Source organism: Anser brachyrhynchus (assembly GCF_964034855.1).
Source record: "Anser brachyrhynchus genome assembly, chromosome: 1".
In the NCBI taxonomy this organism is placed as follows: domain Eukaryota; kingdom Metazoa; phylum Chordata; class Aves; order Anseriformes; family Anatidae; genus Anser; species Anser brachyrhynchus.
Window position 1 is genome coordinate 6,544,779 of NC_137694.1, and position 23,535 is coordinate 6,568,313.

A 23,535-nucleotide genomic window follows, 5' to 3' on the forward strand; every position below is an offset into this window, starting at 1 on the left:
CCTGATAGCTTCAAGAAAACGCAGAGCAAATATAAGAAAAATAGCAATGTTATCAGTGAGGTTATTTTTAGGAGTCAGCAACATGCAAGAGATTCCTGGTTCACAAAAGTATTTTGTGAATTTCATTCTTTTCCAGGTACCAATAAAAAAGCCCTGCGATTCAACTGTTTAACTCTTAAAGTATTTTTTAAAGTGTCCCAAGTTTTCAAATTAAGCTTTTTGAAACCTGCGTTACGGCCCTTTATCATTCAGACCTCGAAAAGGTTTTTCATAAAGAACTACTACTTCAAATTTCAGTAAAGATGACCCAGGAGGCAATAGCTTCTTCGCTATTTCTCAAATGACAGTATTTCTAGAGATTAGAATTTAATTCCTCAGTAAATCAGAACAATTGATACAGAAAACACTTCACACTGCATCTTCAAGCTTATATTTTTAAAATGGGTGTTCAGAGTACTTGGTTCAAAAAAATAAAACAAAACCTTAGCTTGCAATATAAGAAAATAATCCGACATCCCTTAGCTATTCATTAGAAACATAGTTTAGCTTACTTTTGCATTTTCCTCCTCCAGCAGGCAATTTTGTCTGTGAATCACAAAGTCTTCTCCCTTCTTTCAATCTCGGCTTATTGAAAACAACTGATGACTAAAAAGCCTTGTAAGCTGCATGAATCAACCTTAACATTATTCGCAACAACTTTTCCAGACTACCCAAAATGTGCAACAACCTTACCCTTTGAGATACAGGTCATTGCCCATTTCTCAGCATTTATTTTATCAACTGTTTGACTTGCTCCTCAGTTCATTATCAATTCATTCTGGCATAAAAGGAGAACAGATTGAAAGGGGTGAGGGGGAAACTGAGGCAGCCTCAACCAGACAGACTCTTCTTAGCCTAGGAGTTTTTGCATAAATCCAAAAGACTCTTTTCTCAGTTGCAAAGAGATATAATAATGCATTACATCTTTAAGGTTGACCTGAACAGGTCACCTGTTTTAATTCCCAGATTTATTACTCACGAACACAGAAGCTGACAGCCAAATATATTTCTTTACGCATGCTACAGGAACTCAGAAAGGGAGGGAAATGTGGGTTTTGGTGTGTTTTTGTTTTTCAGAAATCACAAAAGCTAAGGTTTCTCCATAAACACACTAGAAAGCCAGCTGTAATGAGAGGTCAAGAAAATAAGGAACCATCAAAGAGAGGCAGTCTTTAATCACACCGTCATGGTCTTGATTTTAACTGGTAGAGCAAAAGGTTTCCCACCTCATTACCAGACCACACTGACCAATTCCAAAATATAAGGTTACACTGCACAGCGTCTCTCCAAACACACCAAACGCGCCCCTGTGCTCAGTCGGTCACAAAGAAAACCTAAACAGATTATACTGAAGCATGAAGAATAGCAGGTTCACTTCCCAACTGCACACAGTCTAAGTTTTTAGGGTGTGGGAAACAAAACTAGAAGAAAGAAAGTCAGGAAGGAATTATTCTGTAGAATTTATTATGACAGCAGAATTAAAAAAAAAAAGTTGGCACTGCATGCTGTACATTTAAGGGAAAAAAAATGAAGATGTCAGCAGCTTGTTGCAACAGTATATACTAACATTTAGTTTAATTGTTTGCAAACCAAATTCATTGCAGGCAGCTCAAGCAAGTTCATCGCGCTGACCTTTCTTCAAAGGAGAAAGCACAGGAAAACTCCCAAACATAAAGAGCACTGTTTATAAGCCTAAGAATTTTTATCATGACACTACACATTTTCTGGCAGCTAAATGTCAACAACTGGAGAAAACGTAAGAGATTAAACCAGCTCTGCCAGTGGTGTGACACTTCTGACAGGTTAGATACAGCCAGGGTTTCTCTGACAAGCTATCTTTAAGCATAAAATAAATCAAGATCTAGCCTGGGTACGCTGCATACCCACCCCTTTAAGCATCTGCGCCTCATAGGATAACGAGGTCACAACGCTACAGTGTAATTTGAAATATGGATTAATCTTCGCCTTATTTATGAAAGCAGACATTCATAAAAGCCTACCACAGAAATAAAAGCTTTAAGAGAGCCCGCCTGTCTTAGCACCTTTTCAGTTTCTTTGTATTGCCCACGAGCAAAAACCAGCTGCCGTGGATGCTGGACTTGGCAATTCTACCCGTACTCTTCTCCCATCCTGCAGATACAACAAATCAGGATCCAAGGCACTTACCCAGGCACCTGGTAACTGTTAGAAGTTATACAACAGCAAGTGTTCCCCCCCTCACTTTCTGCAAAATTTTAACCAGCCATTTGCTTAAAAATAAGCTGAAGTTGTATTTCTTAAGCACCAAGATATCACAGACTGCTTCTAGGAGCTGCTTCAATAAAATATTGTGCTTTTTTAACACACTGCTAGAACAACAAATTTGATGCAAGGTAGAAGCAGCTCTTCTAGCTAATGATTAAGATTGGCAGAAAATCAAATGGGTATGAACTGCCTGTGAATAAATTTAGGGCAGATAATACAGAAGTGATTTTTAGGATTCATTTTAGGACCGAGATTCTAGACCAGTCCTTCCCAAGCAGCAGTGGAAATATACATTGCATCAAGTGAAGGAAACGGGAGACCTGGTTACCGAGGACGTGGTGAAGGCTGAGGTACTCAGTGACTTTTTTTGCCTCAGTCTTACCAGCAAGAGCTCCAGCCACACAGCCCAAGCCCCAGAAGGGGAAGGCAGGGACTGGAAGAATGAAGGACTGCCCGGTGTGGGAGAAGATCAGGTTTGAGACCAGCTAAGGAACCTGAAGGTGCACGAGTCCATGGACCCTGATGAGATACATCGGTGGGTCCAGAGGGAACTGGCGGATATATTTGCTACACCACTCTCCATTGTGTTTGAGAAGTTGTGGCCGCCCGGTGAAGTTCCCACTGACTGGAAGAAGGGAAACAGAACCCCCATTTTTAAAAAGGGAAAAAGGAAGACCCAGGGAACTACAGGCCAGCCAGTCTCACCTCTGTGCCCAGCAGGATCATGGAGCAGATCCTCCTGGAAACGATGCTCAGGCACAGGGAAAATGAGGTTACTGGGAACAGCCAGCAGGGCTTCACTAAGGGCAGATGGTGCCTGACAAATCTGGTGCCCTTCTACAATGGGGTTACAGCACTGGGAGGCAGGGAAAGAGCAACCGACATCAGCTACCTGGACTTGTGCAAAGCATTTGACACTGTCCCTCACGATATCCTTGTCTCTAAATTGGAGAGACACGGATTTGATGGATGGACCACTTGGGGGGTAAGGAACTGGCTGCACGGTCACACTCAAAGAGCTGCAGTCAGTGGCTCCCTGTCCAAGTGGAGATCAGTGACGAGTGGTGTTCCTGCCTCAGGGGTCGGCATTGGGACCGGCGCTGTTTAACATCTCTGTTGGTGGCATGGACAGTGGGACTGAATGCATCCTTGGCAAGTCTGCCAACACCACCGAGCTGTGTGGTGTGGTCAACACACTGGAGGGAAGGGATGGCATCCAGAGGGACCTGGGCAGGCCTGAGAGGTTCAACAAGGCCAAGTGCAAGGCCCTGCACTTCGGCCAGGGCAATCCCAAGCACAAATCCAGGCTGGGCAGGATATGGATGGAGAACAGCCCCGAGGAAAAGGACCTGGGGGTTAACAAGAAACTCAACACAAGCCGGCAATGTGCACTTGCAGCCCAGAAAGCCAACCGTGTGCTGGGCTGCACCAACACAGCGTGGGCAGCAGGGCAGGGAGGGGATTGTCCCCCTCTGCTCTGCTCTCGTCAGACCCCGCCTGGAGCCTGCGTTCAGCTCTGGGGCCCAGCACAAGGACGGGGATGTATCAGAGCGAGTCCAGAGGAGGCCGCGAGGATGATCAGAGGCTGGAGCCCCTCTGCTGTGGAGCCAGGCTGAGGGAGCTGGGGGTGTTCAGCCTGGAGAAGAGAAGGCTCCGGGAAGACCTCCCAGCGGCCTTCCCATACCTAAAGGGGGCTGCGGGAAAGCTGGGGAGGGACTCTCTGTCAGGGGGTGCAGTGGTAGGAGAAGGTGAAATGGCTTGAAACTAAGAGGGTAAGGTATGTGGCTGCCCCATCCCTGGCAGTGCCCAAGGCCAGGCTGGATGAGGCTTTGGGCAGCCTGGGCTGGTGGGAGGTGTCCCTGCCCATAGCACGGGTGGCACTGGGGGGGCTTTGAGGTCCCTTCCGAACCAAACCAGTCCGGGATTCTACCACAAGAAAATAACAAGTAGTATTCTATAATGTAGTCTGTACATAACAGCAGTCCGAATTTTCTGACCAACACAACATTAAACTTCTTAAGTTTGACGTCCCTGCATTTTAGATTTTCCTTTTAGAAAGGTTTTCATTTTGAATTTCACTAGATGACGTTTGGCATACTGGAGTGCTAAAGACTCATCATTTCAACACTTCTAACTATTCTAGCTACCACGTATTTTGTGTATAAGCTTTCACATCCAGAAGCATGCAGATAAATGTATGTTCTTAAGATGATAAATATCTTGCGCAATAATGTATTTAGTGGAAAGAAGCACAAAGCTACACATACTGAGCTTATAGTTCAAGTTTCTCTGAAATAAACAGTAAGCTAAGAAGTCCAAGAACAGCCGAAAGTAAATATTGAATCTCTTCTAATTCAAATGTTTTAAAAAAGCGGCATTTTCAAGTAGTGTCCTTGAAGCCCATCACTCGGCGCAGACTTCAGCATCTCATCTAACGCAGGAACGCGGCACTCTTCCCGCAAACAGGAGACCGCGTTTTGCTTAACATTACTATTAACCACCACAAAAAGCGCTGCCAAAGCGTTACCTTCCGTTTAAATACAGGTATCCTTCCTAATAGAGAGCAAACCTTCCAGTGTAAAATCGTGTCGAGATCTTATCAAAATCAGTGGTGTTTTGCTCGAGTAATGACAGCATTTGTTATACTCAAACCAACATCACAGCAACACCGTGGTGAGTCACACAACACCGCAACTATAATTCAAAAGCTAAAAAGACAAATATATTTAAGACTATCCATTAGGCAATGACAGCACAAGATGCTCTAAAAATGAATGATGATTAATACAGCAGCGTCTGACAAGTCAGGATATTCAGGTACGTGAATTACTGCTCGTAAAGGTGTCATTTATGCCAAACTTCAAATACTTTAAACATCAGGAAATAAACAAGCGTGAACAGCAATACGAAGGAAAACAGATATAATTCTATTTAAGTACTAAAACAGTTCTATCTGCACTAAGCACAGACCCTGAAATTCAGCGCTTCTTTCAGTCATTTTTTGGTGCATTCTTTCTTTGCTGCAATTAGCAAACATTTCTTCCATCATTTTTTTTTCCAGATTTCATACTAAGAAAAACAAAGCTTGTTCTTGACAAGAAATTCAACCAACAATTTTCTTTTAGTCACTTCCTGCCAGAAAAATCAAACAGACTTTTTTTTACTAACATAGGATATAATTATCCTATGAATTAGATGCTTATTCTTTAACAGATTTGGTGTAGTTGTATCGAAACTAAGCTGTATTATAAACACAGTTCCTGTGCTTAGGAAGTTATATCGTTACTCCTGTGTGATGCAAGGCTAGGTAACGTTGCTGCCAACATTAATATTAAGTAGTCTCACATCTACAAAAACTTCTGAAAGACATTCACTCAAAACAGTTTGCTAAAAAGTGATTATCTTAACCATCAGCTACGGTCTGAAACAGAACTTCTGCTTTCATCGTTTTTTCTACCGAAACAGATCCTCAGTCACAGCTTTCTGTGGCTTCTATCTTCCTAACACATGCCAACATTCTTTTGGGACCAGACCTCTATACTGCCATTTGAGTAATATATTTATTTTCCCCATAAAATGAAGCCCATTCATTTTATTTTGGATTTTTACCAGCTATTTGAATTTACTGGACATTCACTTATGTTGGAGTTTTTGAGCAAGCCCAAGACATTTTCCCCTCACATTTGTGTATTTCGTTTACGCTGAAGAAAAAACAAAGGTCAGCTTGTTTCAGAACTCACCTTCTTGAAAACGACACCAGGCTACCAACACAGAAGCCTTACAGAGCACACATTGACCAAAACTTTGCAGGTTAAGAACAGTATCTGCCAATCTTGACGTCTATTATCGAAGGACTGAAGAGGCAGAACTCAGTAGAATATTCTGAAGGAAGGACCACCTTCCAAAGCTCATTACAGAAGAAAATTTCTTCTCAACTACAAGCAAAATGTTTGTTTTTAATAAAGGAATCTACTCACTCATGACTGGAAACTTCTTTGCATATAATCCAGGGCAGGTCTTGAAGCAAGGTATCTTGTTGGAGAAGGTTTCTCAGAGGTATACATGTCCTGATGATAGTAGGAAAATAAAGAAAGAAATAATTTTTCAGCTTTAAATAAGTAAATGTTATACATAAACTCCTATTATCTTTTCAATCTTCCTTGTAAAAAAAATAAAGAACACAAAAACGTATTTGTTATGAGTGAGGAACTTTACTGCTTACGGCTATATTTTGAAGTTTATCAACTCAAAATGTGTACTTTCTTCTAACGTTAATATTACAAACTTGTTTGCACGGATTAGTTCAGAAGCACTTACCATTCCCAACAGATAGCAAACATTCTCAAGAAATTAAAAGACTATGATACAGATATAGTAACTAAAAAAACCATCAAGTAGTATTTTCCTTCAACAACATCAGCTAACGAGAAGATGCAATAGAAGAGAGACTCTTTGAAACACAAGAGCTACAAAGAAATTTACTAAACAAACCTGGGTTGGCACTAGCATCCTGCACTTCCTCAGAAACAAAACCTGAAAAAGTTACAATTTCTAGTAACTGTAAACCATGGGATCATTCCGTCTAATTGAAAGGAGAAAAAGGCACCTAAGTAGGGCAGCTATGGATTCACTAACAATAGGCCTGGCTTCCCGTGGAGCGAAACATGCAGGACTTAATCTTCAACAACGACAGCACAGCAAGTACATTTTTTAAAAGAATATTGCATAATCTCCATCCTGCTGCTAAAAGCAATCCGATAGAACAGTTACACTGAAATAACTTCACCTCACAGTTGAGATCCGGGGAAAAAAAGACAAACATATCTATGAAACCATAAAGTTTTCCTCTAATACCTGCACAGAGTTCAGGCATAGTCTGATTTATTTCCTCTTTTCAAACCAACGAGAACTTGCTGAACCTGACCACCTGTGTTCGGCCAGCCAGATCGTATCTCGTGCTGACTCAGATTTCAAGTCTCAACACTCCTGATCTCCTAAGGCTTAAAAATAATAACAACAACAAGACAGATTTACAGCACGTGCCAAGAAGCTGACGACTTCTCATAGGCCTGGGCTGACATCACAAGAAGATGATATAGCAATTGCTAAAACCAGTTTAAAAAAAAAATGTTCTGACGGCCAAAAGGAAGCTGTCGGTTTCAGAACTCATTGAAACTTACAACCAACATTTTAAAAGTAATGGAGGGAAGAGGCTTAATAGGGGGAAGAAAACGGTATCGTGCTGCAGAAACATGTATGCAAACATTATAAAAAAGAGGAACACAAAGCCATTAGATGGTGCAATCACTGAAGAGCAACAGTTTGAATTGCAGGTCCCGTCAATTCTCCCTGAGCGGCTGCTAAATTAAACATTTAAGTACACGCAGCCTAATCGAAAATCAAGTGTCTGGTTAAACCGTACCATTAGAGCTGCAGTCTTGTCAGTTTTCTTTTGACTGCTGATGTCAAAATTAGCAAACATAACTCCCAGGACATTTAACCATTTACCAGACTAATTACAGTTATTATGTTAAGAACATCAAACGAGCCTTACAGACAGCACAACACCCAGGTCCAAAGCACTTTTGGTTGGAGCTCCACACTACTACTGTGCCCAAATTGTTCTTCAATCTTATGCAGAGTCAACTGGAAGACTGGTCTCTCCAATTCAACCCGATTTTCCTACGGTACAGCCTCACCTTATTTTGTCTCTGAGGCTAGGTCATACTTACATCGCATTAGGTGATGGTTTATTGTTTGTATGTACAGGAAAAGGCTACTCATAAGGAAAAAAAAACAAAGCACCAGTTCTGAAAATCGCTTCATGATAATAATAGCATAATTATCCATCATATCATAAAACCCAGTCACGTAAAACTAAGGAAACAAGTGGTGAAGAATATAGCAGCTATATGCTACCACAAACTGTGCCATAACTACGAGAACTGAATGTTTCAGTATACCGTGGTGACTTGATTTTAGACTTCCATGCATAAAGTGTTCTTGCAATCTTGCTTTCTGCATCTAAATATTTTGTTTAGCCATTGCTAATACCTGTTCGCTAGCCAATAAAAGTTTCCAGTTACATTTATTTTTTATTCTCTGAAATACCACTGCTTATGTGCTTCATGCTTCCCTTGTTCCTAACTCGAGCACTTTCCTGAAGGCTTTTTTCTTAGACTATTTGGAAAGCGCCCACTTCCCCAAAAAGGAAAGCTTCGTATTTTATCTGTAACTTGGAGCACAGCAAGCAGTACTGGAAAGTCAGGAAAAGTCAACGCTGCCAAGTACCAGAAAGTCTGTACCTTCTATTGCAATACAATATTGATGTTTTTCCTAAGGATGCGTGTTAGGAAACTAAACCGCTGTCACTTTGCTTTCTTAACCAACAACCTGATTGCTTTGAATGCTCCTGGTGTTCTCTCCTGTACACAAACACTACCAAATATTATGCAACAGGGGAAAGAAAGAATGTTCCCATTGCACGTCCTGCTTACAGATACCATCTTGAAAAATCGTATTTTTATTCAAGACAGTAGCTGACATCCTCTTGCCATTAACAAGCCTATAAAAAACCCACGCACAAACCTTTGAACCTTCTCTGTTCCTGAAGAGCAACCCTTGTGTCCAACCCAGTATTTCCCCTACTAACAACACATTTACTAGCCCTCGGTGATACTCAGCTTCAATAATTGCAAAACTACTGGCATTTTAACTAAGAGAGGAATGGGATATGGGAATTGGGAGAAGTTCTCTACAACTTCAAATTTGAGCATACTAATAACACATTCAATTATCTGTTTCCACAACTAATGCCAGGTCTCCTTTTTACCCAATATTCTGTCTCAGTATGACGAGTATAAACCAGAGTAGAAGGAAGTTACAGCATAAGTCCATGCATAGTGACTCTATCCAGAGAAAGAGATTCCCTTTAATTCGTCAGTGAAAGATTCTAGTCTAGTCCGTGTGTACATTACTGTAGCATCTATTTAACTTGGATACCACAGGAGTTAACACTAAAAATTTATATCCCCAATTCCCAAGACCCAGAAACCAAAGGAACAGCACACAACCGCACTGGTTTTACAGCACACGTGCAAGCACAAGAGACAAAACAGTCTAAATGGAGCCTGCCTGCACAAAGCAGTATTTTACTGTCATTTACTTTCTTCTTTAAACCAAAACGTTAGTGCCCCTCAAAGAAAACAGATCCAGAGATTTCAGAAGCACATGTTTTAAAGCTTTATAGCTGGCTGGCTGGCAAAACATTAAGTCCAAAATGATTGGTTTCTGTGCTTATACTCAGAGGGCAAATAAATGAACAGCTGGTTAAAAGGCAGTTCTGCTAAATACTTACTTTCCACTGCATCCAAGCCGAATTAATTTCAAAGTTATAATCAGTAACAAGAGAAGCTACAAAGAAGCAAGACTAAACCATTTAAGAGTACAGCTATTAGCAAAATAACACAATAAAAAAAATCTGATTATCGCACCTAGCTTCTGAACATCCTAGCTGAGTAAAATGCCCATTGCACTGAGAATGCAACATTCACAGCAAAGTCAGGCTGCTACTCTTTCAGAACCTTCACCAAATCATTGACTGGCCACAAATGAGGAAGCACATCGAAACACAAACGAAACAAGCACAAGGGCACACCCTCCTCTTTGTTCACTGCAGGAATTATTTACACTACAAAGCGTCCAAGCAAATTGCTTTTAGTTTCAGGCACTGCTGATTGGCCGCGGTGCCTAACACACACATGCCTGCGAGAGTTTGAGTTTCGACTGTCACACAGCAGCCCTAGGTTGCAGGCTCCGCATCAAACTGAGTAACCGCACAGCGAAATTAGTTAATGGAAGCGTTCTCGTTGAACTGAGCCCCCACAAAATACGCTGTGAGCAAGGCAGACTCATGCTTTTGTTCCACTTTGACTCAGTGAAAGCTAAAAATGAGCTTGGTACCAACAGACAGCTGTCTGCACAGCCCCCTGCGCCAAGCAGAAAGCTGCACGGAGAAAGTTACCCTCGGTGTGTACAGGCACGGGGCTGGTACAGGAGTTTGGCAGCAGCGTTGTAAGTCACCACCTGACTCTCGCTCCCATTGCCATTCAACGACTGCGGTGGTTTCCTGCAGGCAACCACCCACATCACCCAGAGACACCCAACATCTGATAATTTCCTCTTTCGCTGATAGCCCCGGCGCAGACCGAGGGTCACGGAGCCTGAAGCCCGTTGGGAAGCCGCTCACAGGGCTGCGGACCCTCCTGCACCGGACCGCGGCTCTGAGGCTGGTGCTCTTCCCCACATACCTGAGGCATTACGAAAAGCAGCCGAGGCAGCAGGTACAACGAGCAGCAGTGCCAAGAAGTCCCATTAAACCCAAACTTCGCCCACCCCAAACCTCCCTGCTCCCGCCTTGGGTGGCGGCACGGCCTCGCAGCGCACCCAGGCCCTGTCACCCTGACAGGACGGAGGCCCTCAGGGAGTCAGTGCCCGTGTGCTGACAGCCCCAGAGGGCTGCCCGACCCCATCGTGGTGCCCTCACACCCCTCAGGCTGCCCCCACACCCCTCAGGCTGCCCCCACACCCCTCAGGCTGCCCCCACACCCCTCAGGCTGCCCTCACAGCACCCCCCGACCCCACAGCAGCAGCTGAGGCGACCACCACAGCCCCTCACAGGGCTGCGCGCCCCTCACCAAGCTGGGGGGGTCACTTTAGGGGGTCTCCTCTCCCTCCACAGCCCCGGAGCCTCACTTAAAGCTCACAGAAAGCCCCCGGGACATCTCCAGGTGGGATTCCCTCAGCCACCCCCCGCACAGCTCCCCACACGCTGCCCCCCCCCGGCAGGAATAGTAGGGTCCTTCCCTCACACAGACACCCCCGCTTTGGGAATGGAACAGCCCGAAGCACCTCAGTACCCTACGGGAGCCAGCTCCCGCCTCTTCCAACTCCCGACCCCGCCGGGGGGGGGGGGGGGGGTGCGCGCAGCGCGGTGTCCCCCCCCCCCCCCCGGGAGGAGGATGGTAGTGCCCGCCTCCCCCACCCCCGAGCTCTCGAGGAACTTCTGTCCCACCCCGCTCGCCTCAACGGCGAGGTCCGCAGTTCCCCCCCCCCCCCCCCCGCCGCCCCCCGAATGGAAGCGTCCGCCCAGCGACCCCGCCGAGTCCACTTCGGGAAATAGGGGGGAGGGGGGGGGCCCGCAATGGCCGGCTCGCCCCTACCTTTGCTCGCCGCCTTCCTCCACCTCCTTCTCCTCCCGGGGGCCTCCGTCCTTGCCTCCTCCCTTCCCCGCTCCTCTGCCCCGGAGCTCGGCGGCCTCCGACCAGGAAGCGCCCCGGTGTGACACCGGGCGGCCGCCGCTATGGAAACCCTGCCCGCCCCCGCCCCTCCCCTCCCCGGCCGGCGCCGTCCCCTCAGGGCAGAGCCGGAGCCGCCGCCGCCATTTTGTGCTCGCAACGAGGCGCGGAGCCGCCCGGCCCCGGCCGCGCTCCCCGCTCCCTCCGCAGCCATTTTGGGCTCGTAGCGAGGCCCCCCTGGAGGCAGGGGGGTCGGGGAGGCCGGGCAGCGAGGGGGGGCGGCCCTCGGCCGGGCTCTGTGTGGGTTTCAGGGTGGGAAAGGCGGTGGGAATCGGGAGTTTGGCTTCAGGGCGAAGCCAGCACCCGCCTGGCTAACTGCTGCCTTGGTGTGGCACTGGGCGTGAGGAGGAGTCTCAGAAATAAAGGCGGAAAACACGAAGCAGGACTGTCCCTCTTCCAGCTTACCCATTAGGCTGTGCTGCCCAAGCTACCAAGACCCTCATTTTTCAAACTCCATCCCTTTTTTGGTTCTCTCTGATAAGCCACCACCATGGGATACTGATAGTAAATGCAGCTTAATGGGTGAACTCCGCAATCCTGTACATAAAAGTACATAAAAATGGATAACCTGACTGCCCATTCCACCTTGGATCAAAAGAGGGAGGGCTTTGGTGACAGAATCACAGAATCATTAAGGTTGGAAAAGCCCTCCAAGATCGCCTGGTCCAACCACCCCCTACCACCAATGTCACCCACTAAACCATGTCCCCAAGCACCACGTCCAACCTTTCCTTGAACACCCCCAGGGACGGTGACTCCACCACCTCCCTGGGCAACCCGTCCCAGTGCCTGACTGCTCTTTCTGAGAAGAAAGCTCCCAACCTACCCCTTCCTTGAGCAGCTTCCCATGCCGGAGTCCTCCCACTCACTGCGTGCAGGCACCATATGCGTATGCATGCCGTGCTTTGCATGGGGCACTGAACTGAGTTACAAACAAAACCCGACGGGAAGAAGCAGGGAAATGTGACAGCTGCTTTACGCTATGAGACATCTCAAATGCCACAGTGAAGTGGTTACCGGAAAGAGGCTAGTTTGGAGTCAAAAGAAAGCATTGCGGTGAAGAGGGAATTTGAAGTAGCAATAAAATATGATTTCACATTAGAAATAGAGATTAAATAAACAGTAATTAAAATGTAGTACTAAAAGACATCCAGTAATGGTACAAACAAAAGCAACTTTCAGTAAATATTTTGAGTGTTTTAAACAAACCAGTGTTCATGTAATAATTATATTTAAATGCTTTCTATTCAAATACTAACCAAGGAATTTAGCATAATCTACTGAAGATAAACTCTAAAATAAGCAGTTCCAGACAACTTGCACTATGAGTTGTGGGGCTGGCACCTTCTGACATTAATTTTTACTAAAATATGTAATACAAGAATATTTCATGACAAGTTGGAGAAAGCAGTGCTCCATTATTCCAAGGTAGATTAGATGAGCTGAAAAATTATTGACTGGCTAGCCTGAGATCAGTAAATCTTTTCCACAGATATTAACATTTTTAATAGACTTTCTGTCCTCAGAGTTCTGTCTCATTCTGGAGGAAAAATAGCCTGAACAATGAAAGTAGGATCCCCTGAAATGGCAAATACCCATGCCAACGCATCTCACAGTCTCTGAGAATCTAGCAAATGTACAGAGCTGTGTATGAGCATGGTTGCATTTGACATTCATGTTATGTGGAAGAAAATGTCTAAGAGTAGTAAGGCAGTAGTAAGACAGTAGCAGGTTGGATCACTTTTGTCTAAATGTTTCCTCTCTTCTTGTGCTGAGGAAGTGTAATAGTAGAAAATATGAATCATTTATTGCTTTGCAATACATTTCAGAAAGTAATAGCAATTAACTAGCCTGTCAGCATCCATAAATCCCAAGAGGGGTACTGTGGTTGGATATGAGTCCTTTCAATTTAAAGTCTTAATTGTCTTTTTTAAAACTTTAGGAGCTGTTAGAATATAAAAACATACTTAGCTTTCTTCAAGCTAGGGATTTGTTTCCTCCCAAAATGGCTAATTAGTTGAGATAAATGTCTTCCACAGGGAGCTCTCTGCTTCATCGAAACCATCTCATCTGTATTTCATACATTCTTAAACTATATATCATCGTTTTTGTTTCCCATATGCTCATTGTTTCCTGTTGTAATACTATAACTAGGCTGTGGAACTGTTCTAAAATCACAGCTTTCCAAGTGGCTGACAGTGATATCATACTTGTTTTATCACTACTCCTACGTACAAATCCTGCGATAGCATTTCCAGAAACACTCCATTTTTATTACAGTTCTCAGTCTGGAAAGGTATATGCAATCATTATTATTTATAATGCTTAAAAGTCTATGGGGCATTTCATGGACATGCAAGAGGCATTGCCTGTGTCTCTGCTGGCTTTGCAGGGCTGTGCCACAGGAAACAGGCGAAGTTCACCATGGTTTTTTACCAGTCCTTGACACCTGTTATGTCTACACTGTCCTCAAAAGTAGTCCTTTATGAAGCCTGCCAACCAGCCCCATACTGTGTGGGCTTCATGCAATTCCCTACTGCATTTGTCTTCCATGTCATGTAGGTAGGATGAGCAGCGTGGCTTACACGGTAGAAAACCTGCCTGGGTTGAGTCCATCTGCACTCTAAATGCGAAAGCTGCAATTTGCTTGCTAAGTGTGAACTTCAGTGGAAGGGACGTAAGGCACATTTGGGTTTCTGTTGGGCTCAGGCTCCCATCTATGATACAGTCTAGATGTCTCCGTTGAATTACATTCTGAGCTGGTATATCTGTTCGTGTCAGGGAACATCCAGTTACTTACCTGAAAAGATGACCTGGTCTGTGTTTAAGTTCAGATGCTGTACTAGCCACCTACATTTGTGACTGGAGTCACAGAAGTAAAGATACTCACAAATTACCCCACACAAATTAATGATTCGTCTTGTCAAGACCGCACTTAGGATATAGTGCGTAAGATGCCAAGTACTCTGCATGGCCACTGACATTATTTGGCAGTAATATCACAAAGCCATAGAGAAAAAAAAAATGAATAGTAGCATTCTATTTTAAAGTATCGTGTTCCGTGTAACATTGGAATCCTTCCTACTGAACTTCAAAGGAATACAAGAATTCATAATGTAAAAAATACGAGATTTTCATCAGCAATTATTTCTCAATGTACCGTGCCCTTTGTTTTTTTAGCTATGAAGCTTATGAAACCCATTCTCTTCAATAAAACACCATTTACAAAAATTAAGCGTAACACAAAGCATATGTGCAGGACGATAGGAACCAACTGCAACATCTCATTGAAATAAATTTGTCTCTCTGTTAGTTACGTTTGCAGTCTGCCTTTACCGTATCAATGGATTCCTGGCTAAATCAGCCTTGCGAGATTCGAATCTTGCCTTGGGACAAGGGAATGAATTTGATGACCCATCAAAATTCCTTCCTGGGCTTCACAAGTCGTCAGAACATGCTCGGCTCTGCAGGCAGTGTGCATATTGGTGCCACTTCAGGTGAAAAACTATTTAAGTTCTTGCAGTGTGTCTGGGTAGTGATCAGACTGCAGATAGCGCTACATCTTTTGCTGTCAACTGCCTCGACAAATCATTGATGGAGCTTTAATCCCCGACAGACCAAGTGTTCAGAATGCTGATGGCTTTGAAAATAAAGGCATAGACTTTGAATTGGTAACTGTGGTCTAAAAGTCCATGAAAGTTTTGGAACATAGTACTTTGCTATGATGGCCTGTCCCTGAACACCTCTGGGCTAAAGTTACACATTCATATAAGGATACAAGTGCTGCCCTGAAGAGAATGGCTTTTACTTTACAAAATTAGGTATTCTGCAGACTCAAAAGACAGCAGTTAGTAGATTGGTCCTAAAAATAATTTTAAAACCTGTTTTGGGACTGTTCCTTTCCAATTGGTGTTTGTGCTATACAGGTTTGGCTTAGCTTCTGTAGTGCAGGAATTCAACATATTTTCCGTGGCATATGGCATTTCCACTTCTGCCTACAGATCATTTTTAAGGCATGAGTTGATATTTTTTCTGTGTCAGTCAAAATATAAACCATTTATGCACAGCCACGTGCCCCAGCGAGTGAGTGGCTCAGAAGCTCCTGCAGGTATCCAAACAAACACAAACCTGTCTATTACTCTCAAATTCAAACAGTTCCCTGTTCAACCTTTGAGGCTTGTCATTTTTAAAACCTACTTTCATCATTACAAAGGATATCACTCAAAATATCTGATTTGATACGAAGTGTTTATAGGCCTATGAACAATAGGTGCCAGATGGCTATTCTTCCCAGTATCAGGCAGTAAAGTGCATCAATATTTTATAAGATTAAATGTACTCAGCTGTTCTGCCACCTGCTGCTTTCGCTTTTGTTTATTTTCCCCCAAATGAAAGTTGTGGTGTCTGTGCTGCAGGTGTTACTTTCGGTCCATCACTTGCTTGATCTTGTCATAGATGTTTACAGGAGCTTAGCACCAGCCCGCTCTGCAGAAGTGATGAGCGAGGCAGAGGTTTGTCTGTATGTGCGCGGCAGCATCAGCCCACCATCTTGGACTGAAAATCCTGAGATAGAGATGTATTAAAAACAGGGGCGGAAGTCTGATTTTAAGCAGGGAGGTTAGCCCGTTGTTGTAATTCTTCTGGCTGCCTAAACTACTGTTTTCCATTCCTTTTGGGTCTGGTTATTCACTTGCCCTCACCCAGTCCTATTGTCGCCCAGCTCTGATTTTGAGGATTTCATTGATTCGGGTCTCTCTTCCTGCTGCTGGTGGCTCCTGCCATGTGAATGAGGTTGGAAAGTACACAGTGCTTTCTGTCGCTGCCTGATGCAAGGGGCTATTTCCGTCCCCTCTGTCTGTCAGGACAGATTTTCTTCATCTCCTTCCTTTATTTCCCCCCCAATTTTCTGTCTCCAGTAGCATTTTATTGGCTTTTTCCATTAGCCTCCTTCTGTCTTATTCCTTCTGTTACTTCAATAATTGTCTCATTTCTTTCTCCTTTTAAACGTTGATTTAGCTTTCAGTATTCTTTTGTTAACTATGAAAAGTACACATAGAACAAAGTGTAATACATTGATACGCTTCATTTTAAAATGTCTCCTTAATACCAAGCAGTTTTTCAATGAACTGAAAAATGTCACAATACCAATAATACTACAAAAATGTCACTGACCTTGATATACCATGTAGTAGAACTCCCCTGAGATCCCTTTATGGATTGACTAGACAGATAGATAATGCAAGATGGCTGCACATAGAAAATACAAAAATTAGAAAACCTGGCTGAGGAAGATGTGTGTGGTTGTATGAAGAATGGAGCATAGGATGTCTTTGAACATGCAATTGGGGTGTTTTCCCAAATCAGAATTTTATATTCTTGCTAGCCAGATCTGAGCCTGCTCCCACAGCAGAAGGAGAAGAGATCTGGTGAAAGAGGAGAAAATCTATAATCAAATCATTTACCTTTCAAACCAAGGAAAGGTAGAATACAGTCAGAACAGAGAAGGAAAAGGAATAGATAACAAGACAGAAGATTTATTGGCAATGATGCACAACAGAACAAAACATTAGCTTAAATTTGTGTGTGCCTTAGTGTGGTTTTCCACACTAAGGACAGCAGTTGGAAGGCAATGAATAGAAGTTTATGCTTTTGTAAACCCTGGAGGTCTGATGTAGAGTTGCAGTAAGGAACCTGGAATTTCATGACACTTTTATAGAGACAGTTTTCAAAGCACAGTCACTATTAGAGTAAAACTTATTATCGTTCATCTATAACCGCCAGAATGTCAGAAGTAACCCAAAGTTAACAGAAATAGCATAACTTATTAGATACCAACAAATTCAAAAATTTCAAAGAGACACATTTTCATCAAGTTACAAGCAAATGAAAACAGGAGCATGTAATGCAATGTGAAGATGCTCTGAGCTGTAATAGTGGATCCTAAAGAAGGTGTAATTACTTGTCTAAGGTACTGCAAAAGTTAAATCTTTATGACCTTTTCCATTTGCTGCTGAAACTACCAGACAAAGAAGTGTAAATGACTGACGAAAAAGAAATACATTCAGTTTGTTCAGGTAAAGCTCTTTATAAAAGATGATTTTTTTTTCTTTTTTTTTTTTTTTTTTTTCCAGCAGCAGGGTATTTGCAGTCTTTTCCCAGGCTCCAAGTAATATGGAATTTATATAGCACAGCACGAAATGAGAGATGCAGGTTAGGCTTTGAAGCACATTCTTCCACTGTTGCCTTGAGCCACTCGGCACTCACTCGGTCTCCTGTTCAGGTTAAAGCAGCATGAGGCTTACCTATAAAGCTCTAACTGGAGAAAGAGCTTGCCAGGGAAAATGGAAGTCTTATCCATTTATCTTTTCCCAGACCAAGCCCATATGGCAACAGTAGAACAAAACAGGCTGACTACTGTCTGGCTGAGCTCTTGCAGGATGTTTCCCACCCGTAAGCAACTGAGCTCATTTCCAGTGGTAGGGCCATCACATGGTTGGCAGTAAGACTGCCCAAATTTGGGGACTGTTGGGTAACTCAGATTCCTGGCTGGTGAAGGAAATGCACTTACAGATCCTGCTGGGGCTGGTGTTTACACCGGGTCTTGCTAGGAACCGGTTGCCCAATTTCATCCTGTAAGGAAGCCGCAGGACCCTTTAGAGAGGGAGACTGTCGTTACTAAAGGCACCCCTCAGCTCTGGCAAACAAAGCCAGCTTCAGGCTGTAAAGCAGCTCAAATCTTCCCAAATGTTTGGCAAATACCCATGGAGCGTAAACAAGCTTTATCCCGTCACAAAATTATCATGCAAAGTAGAGTTTTAGGAAAGATGAAGCACCAAACACCAAAGATAATGCTTTTTTCCTCAAAGATTTCTTATAATCCAATAATTTCCTATCCCATTTGGAATTTTTTCTCCTTCCCTAACCTGAAAATAATACGTGGGGTTCAATATGACCATACTTCAGATCGATCAACATCATTAAAAGTGGATTTTCTTAAATACTGGGATGAGGGGAAAGTGAATTTGGGCAAGGACACACATACCTTGAGATACATGAGCCAATCAGCTTAAAATGTTGTTTTGCCCTGACCTGACAAGGCTTGCTGTCTCTGGCAACGCATAATCTCTTTCAATATACTACCAGGAAGGTGATAGCTCTTTGAAAATACTTCTAAACTGCAGTTTATCTTGAAGGCTGACACCTTAATAGAAACTATGCCATCTCTTTGGGACCCCTGTTACAAGCAGATATTAATAAGGGTTAGTGGTGATTCAGGGGAGAACCGGATAGGGAAAGACTCTGAATCAACTTGTTACAGGTTTTGTGCAGAAGCTTAAAAAAACATGTGTCAGGGATTTTAAAGCTTCTCTAAACAGACACTGCCAATGGAGATACCTACTTCATTTCATAAAGTCAAGAGGTTTTGTCCTACACATCAGTATATTTTCATAAGAGTGTGCTTCCCTTATCACCATCAGCACGATTTAAAGTTGTGCATTTAAGACTCGAGTAAGCTTCTTTGCAAACACTCTTGAGAATAGGATCAAAATGGGAAGAGATTACACGTAATCTAATTATGTTAGGTTCCATTGGAAACCCTTCGGTATAAAAATTAAAAGAATGTGACACAGCTTTATGATATGCTCTAGTTCATACAGAAATTATATGAGCGTGTATAAAGGAAGCAACATGGAGGAAAAGATCATGTGTTGAACAACAGTTGCTTTAAAGAATCTAAATCTGAAGACTAGGATGGTTTGGGGGACTAAAAATAAATTATAAGAACTTTACCTGCCATGTCATTAATGCGAAGCTAGCCTTTGTCTCTTATTATAAGCCACGGCTTATAAGAAAAAGCTGGCGATCAAAATATCTGCGTCAAAAAATCAACACCAAACATGACATTGGTCTGCAAGGTTTTGGCTGGAGCAGCACTGACACTGTAGATTAGTATCTGTTCATGGGACAGACAGTGAATTTCTCTTGCTAAATAGTTTGTGCATTTAGAGGACAACATTCATGTTACAGTAATGGCTGTAGGGAAATTCATAATCACTAGAGACTGTTTTGACTGTTTCTTCATTTTCTTGTGACAACAGCACACAAATGAATCAAATGAATTTTTGGTGTAGGGTAAGGAGAGGTAATTTCACTGGAATTGCACCACCTTAGGATCCACACTGCATCAGGTCTCAAATTACGTATTAAATGTCTGATATTCACATATGCATCAAATATGCTTGAAGGGAGAGCTAGAAAATCCTGTAGTCTTACTCACCTTGTGCATTAAGTGCTTCAAATGATCTGATGAGAAGTTCAGGTGCTGCACTTCCCCATCATATCACCAACAACACCCCTGGACAATACATGATTAAATTCAGAACTGTACCATGCTTAGTTTGTCACTTGGATTTTGGAATGGAAGCTATCTTACCCAGCACCACCCAACTTCCCACCCTGTTCTGTGGGACTCCTCAAAACTGGGATCACAGAAAGTTCATAAAAGCTTCTAGACCAGCTATATTTCCATTATGCTGAGTTACAACAAAGCTGGATTCAACAGTTTCCTTTCTCATTTTGAATTTGATCTATGAGCTTAAGAAGTTTCTATATTGTCCATTTGCATGGGATAAAGTTATATTTCTCTGCACATTTTTCTCTGATTTTAGAAAATGCCTCAAGCTGCAAAATTCAGACCTCGATTTCATACTCCACCACAGGACTCACATTCCAATTCACTATGGCACTACAGATCATTTTCCAAAGCTATTTGTAGCCCACTTCCAATAGTTTGGGAACATCTTGATCTAACGTTGCAGCATGGACCTCTCTGATCACAGAAGAGCAGTTAGGGAATCCTCGTATTATGTGCTCTACAACCAAAAGAAACACATACATTTAAAACAATGAAATAAGTCCCGTACCAGTTGCTAGCCAGATGGTATTGTGAATTGTTGTAATTCATCAGCAAAACAGAGGAAGGAAGTGTTTTAAAGCAAGATTATATTATTTTCCTTAAGCTCGTATTATGAAATCTTCCTGAAGCGCGTTTTCAAAACTTCAGAGGGAATGAATGGAACAGGGCAAACCGGAGACTCACTGGGGAGTTGCTAAAAACAAGGGAAAAGTATGGCATGCCACTCAAATAAAGGAAGAACCCATTACCAATTCTCAGTTTGGGGAGAGATACGAAGAACAAAACAAAAAAAAAGTAACATAAAAAAATAACTAGTACATTATAACATACGATGTTTGTATCTTCTTAGTAATTACAGGTTGGGAAGCACTTAGGTTCTTCCCTCACACTGGAGGGAAATAAGACTGAAACCTGAGAAAAAGATCAGACAAGCGGTGATATGTGCACTGTGTAGGGATACTGCAAGATTTAGCAAACTACTGCCAAAAAAGTGCCTTGAGATCCTTAAGAAAAAATGCTGAGAAAAATGCATCTTGTTTTCACTGTCTTTTAAGAGACAGAATGCATTTGAAAACCATGAGAAAAAAATATATCTTAAATGCAAATGACCCCTGACCACTAAGTTCACTCCAGTCAAATAAAATACATCCTGTTTTTGTAACTTTATAATACAAGGCAGAGCCTGGTCTGCATACACTCTTTCCAGCCAAAGATTTGACCCATAGTTGAATTTTAATTAGAAGCAGGGGAGGCGATGGGAAATACAAAGTGCTGCTCCCACTTAAGATAAAGGGTGAAACCTGCATTTGGGAAAACACAGAAAATTGAGTTAGTTCATTGTACTGTCTCTCCACTGAAATTAGTTGATAAAAAGTGCTTAGAAATATCCTCTGACAGGGCCAATGTACCCATTGTATCAGTTAATTGAATGACGCCCAATTTGACACTTAAAATACATCCTGGGTTTTCCATACAATCATGAAAATCTCACACAGGCTGCATCTTTTTTTTTTTTTTTTTGATAATTTAGTTCTAGAACATTTGCACTGAAGTGCAGAGGCTTAATAATGTTGTGCCCTGCATCAGTCACCCCCCAACTCCTTCCCATGGGAAGAAGGTATTGTTGTGGAGCCCCCCTTGCTGTGCAGACAGGAATCGTTTTTCTCCCTGTATAGAGTTTGTAGAGGAGCTTGGAAATGCCTGGTACGTGCAGAGTCTCTGGGTGAGCCATAGGTAAGTGGGGTCGCAACCACATTTTTGTGAGACTACTTAACTCAGTTCTACAGCCCGTTTCAAGCAGGAAGGCAGACGAGATGATCTGATCATTTCATAGCCACGTGGACCAGACTGATCACACAAATGTAAGTTTAGTCTGCAATGTATGTGCCTATATGCAAGCCAGGTGTCTAAGCTCCCATTAGAGTAGCTGGAGAGTTCGTCAAAGGAGTTCAGGTCATGATTCACCTCGTTATAAAACAGACATTTATATTTGATCAGATTAATCACACCCAAAGCTCTACTGACCATTTTTTCATTGATTATACTGGGAAGCCCCTTGATAAATACCTGCTCAGGTTTAGAGGTCTATTTTATAAATACCTGAGCTCAAGTTCGGTTTGCACCTTGAGACACCTGATAACACGTACCTTCACACAGGCATCTAGATGCTCAATGAATCTTGAGTGCTATTAAGCTAGTCAACTGCGGGTACCTCCACTGACTGCAACGGGAGCCGCAACAGCTACCTCGCACATAAACACCTACGTGCAGACACCTAAATTTAGGTGTCTTAATCTGCGGGCTGAGCCTAACCTTCACATTAGGGAAATGAATCTGCTCCCAGTCAAGTTTGTAGAAACACAGGTTTCAAATCCAGATTTGAATCACTTTGATGAACTAAAGAGAAGCAAAGGGTTTGGAAAACATAATCTCAACTGCACTGAGAACTGAATATAAATCAGTGTAAGAGCCAAACAGGAATCTGTTCTGTACGTCCGGTATCTTGTCTCCTGTTTTTTTTATATCTTTATATACATACCTCCTACTCAGCTGCTCAGAAGCCAGAACAGGATCTGCCTTTGTAGAAATAGATCAGGATCATTTGTCCTCTTCATGGTTATAAGCTGATTACCTGTTTTTGAGTAGATAAAACGTCTTTGTGATCATTTGTCCTTACTGAGAAGAAGATGTTTACCTTGTATTGAAATCTGCTGTGTGGTTGATACCTTAAATTAACAATTCATCTTAATGATTCTTAGTATTTCAGTTGCAAATGAAAATCAGGGATTTATAGATTCTAATGTTTTCAGGTGATGACACAGTGTGCCTGTGTGGGTTTAAATACTTAGCATTTAATGCACTGTAAAAAACATCAGCAGCACAATCTATTTTTACCAGAGATAGTCTATGTAACTAAATGTTTTCAGTGCTAATTAAGGCATTCTCATACAATGACGATGAGTGTTAGACAAATACCTTGTAATCAGGCAGCACTCCAAATCTGCTCCTGTGTTCACACTGGATATTGCTGATAATTATCCTCTTCCCAATCATATTATCATAGAAAACATAGCTGGAAGGGACACTGAGATGGGCTCATCTATGGCATTCTCCTACCCCCAGCTGGATCAGCTATACCTAAAGTTTCTAAGCAATTGGATCTTTTTTTTAAATATATTAAAATAATATCTTATTCCTTACAGTTTTCTTTGCAGGATCAGACATTGTTTTATTTCCTTTTGTGGGGCAGAAATTTTTTTGATCAAAGAAACAAGGAAAAAAAAATCCACTACCTTTGGTTTATTCTGCATCTTGGGCAAAATGCAGCTACAAATTACTTCTCCATACAAATAAAATAGATGAGCTCTTTTGTTCCAGCTGTCAAGTTCGGACATAACTGAAAGGGGAACTGTAGGCCTGAGGATATGAAGAGGAGAATTATTATTTTGTCAAAAGCCTGTGTCTTCCTACTGAGACTCC

The 23,535-nt window shown here is 42.6% G+C and overlaps 1 protein-coding gene across 6 annotated transcripts in view; it reads right to left on the reverse strand.

Annotated features, from left to right (window-relative positions):
* USP6NL (USP6 N-terminal like) overlaps positions 1-11,665 on the reverse strand; it is a 118,156-nt gene extending 106,491 nt beyond the window's left edge. For 3 of the 6 annotated variants that reach the window (XM_080580895.1, XM_080580894.1, XM_080580893.1), the window contains exons 1-2: positions 11,505-11,665; positions 6,261-6,350 (exon numbers count right to left, since the gene is read on the reverse strand). In XM_080580895.1, coding sequence (XP_080437021.1) covers positions 6,261-6,264 — 4 coding nt within the window. In that variant the 5' untranslated portion in view covers positions 6,265-6,350; positions 11,505-11,665. The other 3 variants (XM_080580897.1, XM_080580896.1, XM_080580898.1) reach the window with 3 other exon arrangements.
* Between the last annotated feature and the right edge of the window lie 11,870 nt (positions 11,666-23,535).